Source organism: Octopus sinensis, linkage group LG10 (genome assembly GCF_006345805.1).
Source record: "Octopus sinensis linkage group LG10, ASM634580v1, whole genome shotgun sequence".
NCBI lineage: Eukaryota > Metazoa > Mollusca > Cephalopoda > Octopoda > Octopodidae > Octopus > Octopus sinensis.
Window position 1 is genome coordinate 44,550,724 of NC_043006.1, and position 12,358 is coordinate 44,563,081.

Consider the following 12,358-nt stretch of genomic DNA (forward strand, 5'->3'; position numbering starts at 1 on the left):
AAATAAAGGAATTAAAAAAAGTATGTTAAATCAAAAATGTTTCTAGTAATAAATATTTCAACTATAAACAAGGAGAAAATAATTTTAAATATGTTATCTTTTTTTATTATGGTTACAAATATCTGGAACACTTAACATATTGGTTATATAAGTCAAAACTTGGAAATCACAACTAACAGCCAGATGCCGTGCATGTGGCCAATCCTCCTGTTTCCAATAAAGGTGTTGTGGAAAGATCCTGACCACCCCCATGTGACCAAAAGTGGACTGACACATTTCGATAAAATAAAGAAACTGTGTGTAACTGTTGTTAGTTGACAGTGTTGGTTGTTCGTATTGGATTACTGAGTTTAATATCATTCTGTAGCAGCACAAACAGCCAGTGCCATATTGGATGAGATCTTGCAGCAGCCATTGTAATCTCTGAGACTGGAGCGAGACCTCACCTGCATCCATTTGCCATGCATGAGATCACAATAAGGCTCATTGTGGAAAAAACTATATAAAGGGAAAACCCTCTTCAAATTTCTCTTCTTCGGCGCCACTACACAGTAACACTGGCTGAGGTTTTCTGCCTGTCTATCTCCAGAGGCAATACGCCCACACTATTGGAGCTTAAGATGGTAGCTGAGAGCAGCACACTTCACCTTTCCTGTAAATAAACCAGTTGTAAATAGCAGTTGTACTTGAAGTCTTTTCTCTTTGCCTGCTGAAAGCCTGAACCACTTGAAGAACAAAAGGATGATGGAATGAGACGATATTCCTCCGATATCGTAAACCTTGCCTTCCTTTATTAAAATTCTATGTTTGGAATAGTACGGAGTACATTCTGTGTGAATATATTAATTCTGTGAAAGGTTATTCTAGATAACCATATCCAAATAATAATTTGGGTAATATTATTCCTACATCCTTGTGCACGCCCCGACGTCATCAAATCATTTTTTGGTGATGAAATATTCAAAACCACAACGTAAACAAAACGTAATATTTCTCGATAGCTGGACATGTTTGCATGAAAGTTTGAAAATGAAGGATAATGGTTGTATGATAGTGACACATGTCTATGACAATCACACAACGTCAAGGCATGCACGCACACACTCACATATGATGGGCTTCTTTTAGTTTCCATCTACCATATCCACTCACAAGTGCTACACTGTGGGACTGAACCTAAAACCATGTAGTTGGAAAGCAAGCTTCTTAACCACACAACCACATCTGCACCCATCTAGATCAATATTATTTGTGCATTGAGCTTTAAAATGATGGAGTGAAACTTGGAAATTTGGTTGCTTTTTTTTTCATCATCATCATCATCTTTTAACATCTACTTTCCATGCTGGCATGGGTTGGACGGTTTGACTGAGGACTGGCAAGCCAGGAAGCTACACCAAGCTCCAATCTGATCTGGCAAAAGTTCTACAGCTGTATTTCCTTCCTAATACCAACCACTCTAAGAGTATAGTGGGTGCATTTTACATACCACCAGCACAGGGGCCAGTCAGGCAGTACTGGCATCAACCACGCTTGAATGGTGCTTTTTTCGTGCCTACATTCATGGAGTTGTGAGTTTCATGCAATAAATATTCACTTTGAATATTTGTAGGTCAATTTCTACAAGAAAAGTCTTGATCTGGATGCATTTCCAGTTGTGAAACAAGAATTGTGAAAGTGTTTCATTTGAGGTCTGAGAGATGAGATACAGATGGGGCTGAGTAGAAAGGGCATGTAGATAGCTAATTAAAAGCAGAAACCATTGCAGCATAGGCATAGGAGAGGCTGTGTGGTAAGTAGCTCCGGGTTCAGTCCCACTGCATGACACCTTGGGCAAGTGTCTTCTACTATAGCCTCAGGCCGACCAAAGCCTTGTGAGTGGATCTGGTAGACAGAAACTGAAAGAAGCCCGTCGTATATGCGTGTATATATATATATATATATATATGTGTGTGTGTGTATGTACGTGTGTGTATATGTTTGTGTGTCTGTCCGCCCAACATTGTTTGACAACCGATGCTGGTGTTTACGTCCCTATAACTTAGTGGTTCGGCAAAAGACCACAATGGAATAAGTACTAGGCTTACAAAGAATAAGTCCTGGGATTGATTTGCTCGACTAAAGGCGGTGCTCCAGCATGGCCACAGTAAAATGACTGAAACAAGTAAAAGTGTAGAAGGGAAAAAGGTAGGAAGTGCAAAATAATAAATCTGTAAGCTGAAGATTGTAGCATGTTGGTAAGTGAATTAGTGTCAATTAGTTCAGTCACTTATGGTTAAGAGATGTGTGTGTGCAGCAGGATACATAGAGTAAAGCCGCTAGGCACAAAGATTGATCTTGAACTCTGTCATGCAAGCACACTTAATATATGAGTGTTTGTCCCTTGCCACTTGATAACTAGTTAGTGTTGGTGCGTTTATGTCCTTGTAACTTGGCAGTTCAGCAAAAGAGACAGATAAAATAAGTATCAGGCTTTAGAAAAAAAAAAGTATTGGGGTCAATTCATCTGGCTAAAAGTTCTTACACATAAGGTTTTTGCTCACTTTTGTTGTTTATAGCAGTGCCTGGAATTAGAGTATGCAGAGTGTGGTTGTCTCAAAGAAAAGATAGGGTTTCAGCCTCATAGGATCTCCTTGACTGTGTCAAAGAAGACAAAATTTATTTGGAAATAGTCATAACTGGTGATGAATCATGGGTCTATGGCTATGACCCCAAAATCAAGGCAAAGATCAAATCCCACTTAAAAGACCACACAGCCACTCCTGTGTCTATATGCAGAAGGTTAAGACAGAGTAAAGCAGTCTGCTTAATAAGTATTGCAAATAGCTCATTAATGTAAAGAGTGTTTAACATTATTAAATCTTGGGGCACAAGAGTTGAAGGATTACAGATCTGAAAGAAATAGTTCCATCAACACATATTCATTCTTTATTGCCCGCAAGAGGCTAAACATAGAGGGGACAAACAAGGAAAAACAAAGGGATTAAGTCGATTAGATCGACCCCAGTGAATAACTGGTACTTATTTAATCAACCCCGAAAGGATGAAAGGCAAAGTCAACCTAGGTGGAATTTGAACTCAGAATGTAATGGTAGATGAAATAGTACTAAGCATTTTGTCCAGCGTGCTAACAATTCTACCAGCTCGCCACTTTGTATATTACAAGATTGCAACCAGACAAGATGCTTCCAATGCAAGGAATAAGAAATAGTCAAAGACCAAAAGAAACAACTTGGTTAGGAAATTCTTGTACCAAACATGGGCAAAAGCTTTATCATTGTCAAATTCGAAAACGTTGACTTTTGGGAAAATGAACATCAGTTAATAACACTATTATTGCCATTCGGGAGCTATAGTAAAAGACACTTGCCTAGGTGTCATGTAGTAGGACTGAACCAAAAACCACATGGTTGGGAAATAAGCTTCTTAACCACACAGCCACGCCTGTATACAATTGTACAATTATATGTAAATTGTATACTTAAAAAAAAATAATGTAGTGAAGGCATGGAACGAATTTCTTTTGCAGAAAGCTACAGTAGGATTCAAAATCAAATCAGTTAATTTCCCTTAACCTCACAGTGTTTTTTCCTTAGCAAGTCAACTTTATCAAGCTGTCTGACAGCAAAAGCTGTACTTAGAGATATTGACCACTGACCCCACCTTAACAATACCTATTTCTTTACTACCCACAAGGGGCTAAACACAGAGAGGACAAACAAGGACAGACAAACGGATTAAGTCAATTTTATCGACCCCAGTGCGTAACTGGTACTTATTTAATCGATCCCGAAAGGATGAAAGGCAAAGTTGACCTCGGCGGAATTTGAACTCAGAACGTAACGGCAGACAAAATACAGCTAAGCATTTTGCCCAACGTGCTAACGATTCTGCCAGCTCGCTGCCTTTTCAATACCGTTACATCATCATCATTCAGTATTTTAAATCCAGGTTTTGTTCCTGTTAACGGGGGTGGCTGGATCTACCTCAATGCCATAGCAACCGAGGTAGGCAGGTGCAGCCCACCCCAAGGTGCCACACAGTGGGACTAACCCCAGGACATATGACTTCCAATTCATCATTTCCGAAAAAATTTCAAGCACAACCATCCCTATAGATGGTGCCAGTCTCCTTTGTTGTCATGAGGCATTTTTGAAGCTGGATTTTCTATGGGGAACATGCCCTTGCTTACCCCCAACCTCAAGTTCTAGACATGAGTGGTCCTGAGACATGAATGGCCTCTACCACAATTTTTAAGAAATGTGGTGGAAAACTAGCTCAGGAAGGCACAGATGCTACTCCCTGAGACCCCTTTCAGAGCCCTCTTACCTGTAGCAATCCACAAAATTACAACAGGCAATTTAGGATTAACATATTTAACTCTTTTCATACAAAACCACACCAGATTATATTTGATTTGAGGATACCAACTTCCTGTTTTAGAGTGATCTAAATTAAAACCTGCAATCAATTTTCATATTAATTTACATTCTAAACACAAGTTTAATAATGACAAAGTTATACTAAATTCTTCAATATTTTCAAAACTGAAACAAAGGAGTGGTTGTGTGGTAAGTAGTTTGCTTACCAACCACATGGTTCCGGGTTTATTCCCACTGCATGGCACCTTGGGCAAGTGTCTTCTATTATAGCCTTGGGTCGATCAAAGCCTTGTGAGTGGATTTGGTAGATGGAAACTGAAAGAAGCCCATCGCACCCACATATGCATATATGTGTGTGTGTGTATGTTTGTCCCCCCCAACATTGCTTGATAGCCGATGCTGGTGTGTTTACGTCCCCGTAACTTAGCGGTTCAGCAAAAGAGACTGATAGAATAAGTACTAGGCTTACAAAGAATAAGTCCTGGGGTCGATTTACTCGACTAAAGGCAGTGCTCCAGCATGGCTACAGTCAAATAACTGAAACAAGTAAAAGAGTAAAACCATTGTATTTCAACAAAGATATGTTAAAAGTATTAAGGAAGTGAGCAACACTGCAATTAAAATGTATCTTTTACTTGTTTCAGTTATTAGACTGTGGTCATGCTGGGGCAATGTCTAAAAGAATTTTTAGTCAAATGAACCAACTCTTGTACATCATTTTTTCTTAAGCCTGATACTTATTTTATCTATCTCTTTTGCTGAACCGCTAAGCTACGTGGACATAAATACACCAACACTAATTGTCAAGCGGTAGTGGGAGACAAACACACACACATATATATATAAACACACGATGGGCTTCTTTCAGTTTCCGTCTACCAAATCCAGTAACAAAGTTTTGGTCATGCTGGGGCTATATTAGAAGACACTTGCCCAAGGTGAAACACAGTGGGACTAACCCCAGGACGTATAACTTCCAATTCATCATTTCCGAAAAAATTTCAAGTACAACCATCCCTATAGATTACATTTGGTTTCCTGACACAGGCTTAAGTTGAAGATAGCAAAAATGAACAGGGTGTGGTCTCAAAGCGATGAAAATATTTTGACAAATTAAATTTAAATGTTGAAGTGAATCTAACAGTTTTTGTGCTGCAATTGTTTTCGTTCCAGCACATGATCTCAGATCAGGTCATTTGCTATGCAAGTACATCTCCGAAATTTTGGTTTTACTTCTAAAATCTTCAGTATTTATAGAGTTGTGTCCCTTTATTTTAAAACAAATTATTGGACAACGCAGCAAAAAAGAAGAAAAAAAAGGAAGAAAAAGCGAAAGGAACAGTAGCCAAAAACAAATAGGTTTTTCTCCCTTTAGCTAACCTGAGCATCAGAAACAAAACCATGGGCAGGGAAGAAATTGAGTCTGAAGTTTGCAAAGGAGTGAATGTTGTTAAAGATACCTAAGAATCAACTAGCAATATTACTGTATTTTGACGTGTATAAGGAATCCCCTAATTTTGGGGGCTTAAAATTTGGAGAAAAGGTTTTGCAAGATATTATAATACTATTCATGTATAAGAAACCCCCATATTTTTTTAACCTAATTTTTGACAAAAAGGGTTCCTTATACATGTTAAAATATGGTAATTATTTCTCAGGTCAAAGAAGTGCTGACAAAATTGTTAGCTATGCTTCTGAGTTCAAATTTCACTGAGGCCAACTTTAACTTTCTTACTTTCATGGGTCGATGGCTGTGCTGCCTGACTGGTCCCATGCAGCTGGCACGTAAAAAGCACCATTCAAGCATGATTGTTGCCAGTGCCGCCTGACTGGCGGCATGTAAAAAGCACCATTTGAGCATGGTCAATGCCAGTGCTGGCTGATTGGTCCCATGCTGGTGGCATGTAAAAAGCACCCACTACACTCTCGGAGTGGCTGGCATTAGGAAGGGCATCCAGCTGTAGAAACATTGCCAGATTGGATTGGAGCCTGGTGTAGCCTCATGGCTGACCAGCCGTCAAGTCAAACCGTCCAACCCATGCCAGCATGGAAAGTAGACGTTAAACGACGATGATGATGAAGTACTTGTTGAACGCTAGAGTTGATATAATAAACTGTCCCACTACCCTAGGAATTGCTGATCTTGTGTGAAAATTTGAAAACCGTTTAATGCAGCAAGCTGGCAGAATCTTGTCGAATAAAGTGCTTAGCAGCATTTCTTCTGGATTTTTATGCTGAGTTCAAATTCTATCAAAGCTGACTTTACTTTTCATCCTTTCAGGGTCAATAAAAGTACTGGGGGTTGATGTAATCAACTAAATCTTTCTCCTCAAATTGCTGGATTTCTGCAAAAATTAGTAAGACTTGTTTATTTCCCAGAGCAGATCTATGAACAAAGGCGTTTCAGCTATGACTACAGCTCAATTCCGATAGAGTAGATCTATGATCAAAGGCGTTTCAGCCATGACCATCACTTTTTTTTTTAAGATGTTGGGGTAAGATTTGATGGAGATTCAACAGCTATTTCCAACAGGTTCAGCAACCATGTAGACTACCTTCTAATGGCTCACAATGTATGAAGACGGTTAGATAATTGAATCAGCTCTTAACCCTGTAGTTGGCATCAAACAGGTAGTATATTTGGCCAATTACTTCCGATTCAAAAGCCAGCCTAAGATATTAAGAGTGTTTGTGTAACGTTCCATCTGCATTTTGCATAAAGATGTCCTTCGTAAGAAAAAGAAATGTTTATAAAAACTGGCAAATAGATGTCATAGTTCAATTAAGCAATAATTATAATTTCTAACTTTGACTATCTTATTCACTTCGTTTTTGTATTTGGCTTCAAAGATTCTTGATCTGTATTCGCGTATTGAAACAAATTTTGTTGGGCCTTGGGAGAATTATTACACCAATAACAATTGCACAGATCAATTTGAATTCTTTATTGTTAATCAATTAGTTAAATATCTAATCAATTAATCGATAGCTTGTGCAGGTTAAGCAATCAGTCTTTTGTTAACGATCGATTAATTAGATATTTAGCCAAATGACTAACAATAAAGAATTGTAATTGATCTGTGCGTGTATTGTTATTGGCGTAATGACTTTCTGAGTTTTTGAAGTCACAACATAAAGGGACAGCACTCTTCTGATTCAGTTGATTTAATGCCCTTGAAGAACAATTGCTTCTATCCTAGGTAAAAGGCCTAACATTTTTATGGGAGAGGGTTAGTCAATACCATCAACTCTAGTATTTGGTTGGTACTTTATTTCATCAATTCCAAAAGGATGAGAGGCAAACTGAACTTGACAGTAATTTAACTCAGAATGAATGGAACAAATACTACAAGACATTTTGTGGGATACGAACAATTCTGCCCTTAAATAATTATAAAAATTACTTCTCAGACTAAAAGTCTCGGAGGTGGGTGTAAATCACAGCTGGCACTTTACTGATATTTTGTTTTACTGACCCTGAGGGGATAAAAACGAAGTCGACTTTGATAGGAATAGAACTTAGAACATAATGATAATATTCTTTTCTACTCTAGGCACAAGGCCCGAAATTTTCAGGGATAGGGGCCAGTCGATTAGATCGACCTCAGTATGCAACTGGTACTTAATTTATCGACCTCAAAAGGATGAAAGGCATAGCCAACCTTGGCGGAATTTGAACTCAGAATGTAAAGACAGATGAAATACCGATAAGCATTGCACCTGATAGGCTAACATTTCTGCCAGCTTGCCACAATCACAATATTATTTCAAATTTTGGAATAAGGGCTGCAATTTTAGAGGAGGACCATGGTTGATTACATCAACCCCAGGGCAGAACAGGTACTTATTTTATCAACTTCAAAATGATGGAAGGCAAAGTCAACTTCAGGGGATTAGAACTTAGATGAAATGCTGCTAAACATTTTATCTAGTATGCTAACAATTCTGCCAACTCTGAATCCTAAAAAACCCAGCAATTTTAGGATTCAGGGGTTGGGGTGGGGTAAGTCAATTATACTGACCCCATTGCTCACCTAGTATTTATTTTATTGACCCTGGAAGGATGAAAGACAAAGTCTATCTTATTAGGAGTTAAACTCAGAACGTAAAGAGCTAGAAGTGATGCCAAGCATTTTACCTAACCTAACATCACTAGCATGGCTGGGAGGCGGGGACGGAACTTTTCATCCTGTTGTAGGCTATTGCTGTAGACAATGTGTTTTTGGGGCGGTAAACAGGAAGGGCTGCACACACTCTAGCTACGCCAGTGCCTAATATGCTAATGATTCTGGTAGCTCACTTCCTTAATTTTGGTACACTGTCAGCAATTTTATGAGGAGGTCATTACATCGAACCCAGTGGTGGACTGGTACGAAAGGATGAAAGGTGAAGTTGACTGCAACAAGATTTGAACTCAGAACGCAATAACTTCTAATGCGAGCACAAAATCACAAACTTAGAATGGACATCAGTACTACCAAAGTTACAAAACATTAATACTTGTCAATAGACGCGCGTACTTTTAACATAGTTCTCAGGAAAATTTAGCATGACACAATGTGACAAGGCTGACTCTTTAAATTACACATACAACTAATTTTTGCCAGCTGAGTGGACAGGGGCAATGTGAAAAAGGGTCTTGTTCAAGGACCACACATTATCAGGAATTGAACTCACAACCTCACAACTATGAGTTGAATAATGTAACCACTAAGCTAAGCACTCTCACAATAATAACAGCTAATACGAAGATAACTAAATATCTTGATGTGCTACTTCCTGCCGGATTGTGCCTGAGGGTTTAGCTCAAGAGTGAACTCCATGATCAAAGCCATTCCAGCTGTGATCATCCAGTCTTTCTAAGAGTATCTAGGACTATATAATGAAATGTCACCTTTGCTTACTTAAAATGGTAGTATATGATGTGTGATCTGAGGAAGATTTGGTTATTATTTCTAGCTTCCTCTGCCACTGTTTGTTTGAGGGTATAGGTGGAACTGATTCTTTAAAGGTGTCTTGCCACCAGTTGGCAGGAGCTCGACTCAGTGAGTAGTGTTGCCTCAAGAGGCTACCCTATTTCCTAATATTCTCACCTGCACTCATTGACTTCCAGATGAGATAGTTATGTGGATCAAAGTAAATAGTTAACAGCAATCAATAAGCTGTAATTTCTGCCTCCTTTCTTCTCCAGCAAAGGTCACAGGCATGACCCATTGTCCTTTGACTAAATTATAAAATTAAATAAAAGCCTTTTATTAAGTGGGGCTTGAAGGTAAAAAAGAGCAGAATTAATAAACTTTTAACAATTCAACATTTTGATTGGACTCTTTTACTATTCCACCAACCCTTTGAAGATAGACTGGCTACTTTTGAGGTTGGTATCATTAAAATTACTGTATATGATGGCAAATAAGACTCCCCCCCCGCAAGAAAATGTCAAAAAAAAACTACCCTGGGTCCTATATACGATGTTGAGACTACCATAAACTTTAATGCATAAAACTTTTGGCGGAGGTAAAAAAAAAAAAATACGCACACCACCTGTTTTCGGCGTAACAAAAACCCTAAACACCGGGTGTGCGCTTTATTTACTTTCGCCAAATTTTTTCCCTCCTGAATATGCGCTACTGAAATTGGGATGCTCTTATATGCCCGAGTGTCTTTTATGCCATCAAATACACAAACATTAAACTCAACACTAAACAACTGTTAATAATCAGTGCTTCATTCAAGAAAAACGGTGTGTACATAGAAACTACAATAACTTTTGACTTAACGTTTTGTCTTTGCTAACTTCTCTTTGCGTTTTTTCACATGCTTTGGGATTTTTTGACTTCTTGACTTTTGTTTAGCTTCTTTCACTAATTTTTTACGGTTCTTGCGACTATTGGGTGACTCGTTCCTGGCTCTATGGTGAATATTTCCTTCAACGTTCTTACCACTGTCTTCGTTTTCATCATCACTATCTTGTCCGCTATCATCTGTTTGGTCAGAGTTTTCTGCAGACTCCTCTGCAGAACCAGTTTCATCATTTTGTTTCTCAAGTAATAATGGTTCTTTTTGTGGTCCGCTTAAATCTGGTTTTTGACCAACAACTGTCTGATAGTACACCTGTTCTGTATCTCCTTTCTTAGCATTTAAAATATCGCGTTCAAAATTAACAACTTCATCAAGATTTCTTGGGATAAAAATCTTCTTAAACACTTCCTCGTCTACTTTGTCTTGTTGCGTAATTTCTTCCAAAGTTCTCCCAGCAGTAATGGTCATAGCCTTATCTAGATAATCGTCCACGTTCGTGTCTGTTATAGAAGAATCAGTGACAAAATCGAATAGTTCCTTCACAGTTAAACCACAAACAGAATGTTTACGGAAAAAGTCCGTCACATTTGTACAGTCTTTACGCAAGAAAAACAATGCGTTAGGGTGGTCGTGTTCGACCGATTGAGAAACATCGATCAAATAGATTTTCCCTTCGTGAAACAACATGTTGAATTCACTTAGATCAGCGTGAACTAACCGACATTCATGATACAATGTTCTCATCATTAAAATACAATCAAGATACAACTCACGAGCTTTTGATTCTGTTAAGACAGCTTCGTGTAGCAAAGGTGCTGGCCAGCCGTCTTTTCCGATAAACTCCATTAAGAAAACATGACTTCGTAACAGAATAGGTTTCGGACACAAAATACCAGACTGATGTATTCTTTGGAGATTTCGCATTTCTTTCTCAGCCCACGTTTTGACCATCTTTCTGGGATTCCGTTTGCAATATCCATGTCGAAATCTATATTCACCCGAGACGTATTTGTCTCGATCTTTAAAGACCAAAATCGAAGTTTTGTAAATTTTTACAGCGATATCAAAATCATCTTTTCCGGTGGCATGGTAAACATTGGCCTCCTTGCCAGTGCTAATACAACCGTTGATATTATATATTACACCACGACCTAGTAATTTAAAAATTATCATCCGAGTCCGTGGATCAAGAGCTTGTTCTGAAGTGGCTCGCTCAGACTTGTCTTTTCCTCGAAGGCGTTCCGCTTCGGCTTTCCTTTCCGATTTACTAAAAAAACAATTAGATGGACCTTCGTATTTCGTGGTTTTCATCTTCAAATCAAGAACATTTTTGAGAACTTTGTCAAGAGGCTGATAAGACTCCTTCGTATTTTTACTCTGTGACGCTGTTTGATGTGAATTCGTTGGTCCGCCTGACATGGCAGTGTTATATCTCTTCGTGAAATTTCCAGACATGTTGGTCCATTCAAAACTCAGATCATCGTCGTAATCATCTGAAGACTCTTCATTTTCTTCACTTGAAGAACTGCTGTAAACTTCCTTTTCGAATTTTTCTTGTAGAATAGGCTCTGATGTATCATCTACGGCGTCGTCGAACTGTCCATCCATGTTGTCGGATAACAGAAATAAAATCAAAAGTTTACCACAACTTGTCGCAACTGGCAGGTTCTGGCCATGTATAAATGGACTTCTGGGTAATTTTATAAAACAAAATAAATAGTTTCATAAGAAACTATTTTGATAGTGTTTAGAGTGAAAAAGTTTCATACATAAAATATAATTTACTTTTTCATTCATAATTATCCTATGTGATACTTTATTAATAGACACAAACCACGAGGGAATAGTTACGAAGTTATAAATATGCACAGCGCTGGAACCGGTGTCAATGTAAATTATGTACACGTGCTAGAAAAAATTACACTAATGACTAAGGATTAGTGCTTGTAAATTAGCTAACGTTTTTCATTTGGTTAAGATTTATCAATGAGAGATTGTGTGTGTGTGTGTGTGTGTGTGAACTCCGGCTGTTTCGGCGGTTAGTATTGTTCGATCAACGGAAATACTTGCTCCTGAATCAACGTGTGAACGGCTGAGCATTTGATAGGCATGTACGCTCTTAACGTAAATCTCCAGGCAGATTCAGCGTAACACAGTGTAGTGTGTACATGCTTCAT

At 38.4% G+C, this 12,358-nt stretch overlaps 2 protein-coding genes across 2 annotated transcripts in view; one reads left to right on the forward strand and one right to left on the reverse strand.

The window, feature by feature from the left end:
- Window positions 1-5,995, forward strand: part of LOC115216395 (serine-rich adhesin for platelets-like) — a 52,137-nt gene extending 46,142 nt beyond the window's left edge. The window contains exon 8 of the mRNA XM_036506602.1: window positions 5,858-5,995. Within this exon, the coding sequence (XP_036362495.1) occupies window positions 5,858-5,911 (54 nt within the window). The 3' untranslated portion in view covers window positions 5,912-5,995. The remainder of the gene's footprint in view (window positions 1-5,857) is intronic.
- Window positions 5,996-10,086: 4,091 nt separating this feature from the next.
- LOC115216685 (serine/threonine-protein kinase RIO1) lies at window positions 10,087-12,058 on the reverse strand. The gene has a single exon (XM_029786198.2). The coding sequence runs from the start codon at window positions 11,787-11,789 to the stop codon at window positions 10,155-10,157; it is 1,635 nt and encodes a 544-aa protein (XP_029642058.1). The 5' UTR covers window positions 11,790-12,058; the 3' UTR covers window positions 10,087-10,154.
- Window positions 12,059-12,358: the final 300 nt, after the last annotated feature.

Bases quoted from the DNA above. Each gene is read 5' to 3' on its own strand.
- LOC115216685 (XM_029786198.2), bottom strand. From the start codon at position 11,789: ATGGATGGACAGTTCGACGACGCCGTAGATGATACATCAGAGCCTATT.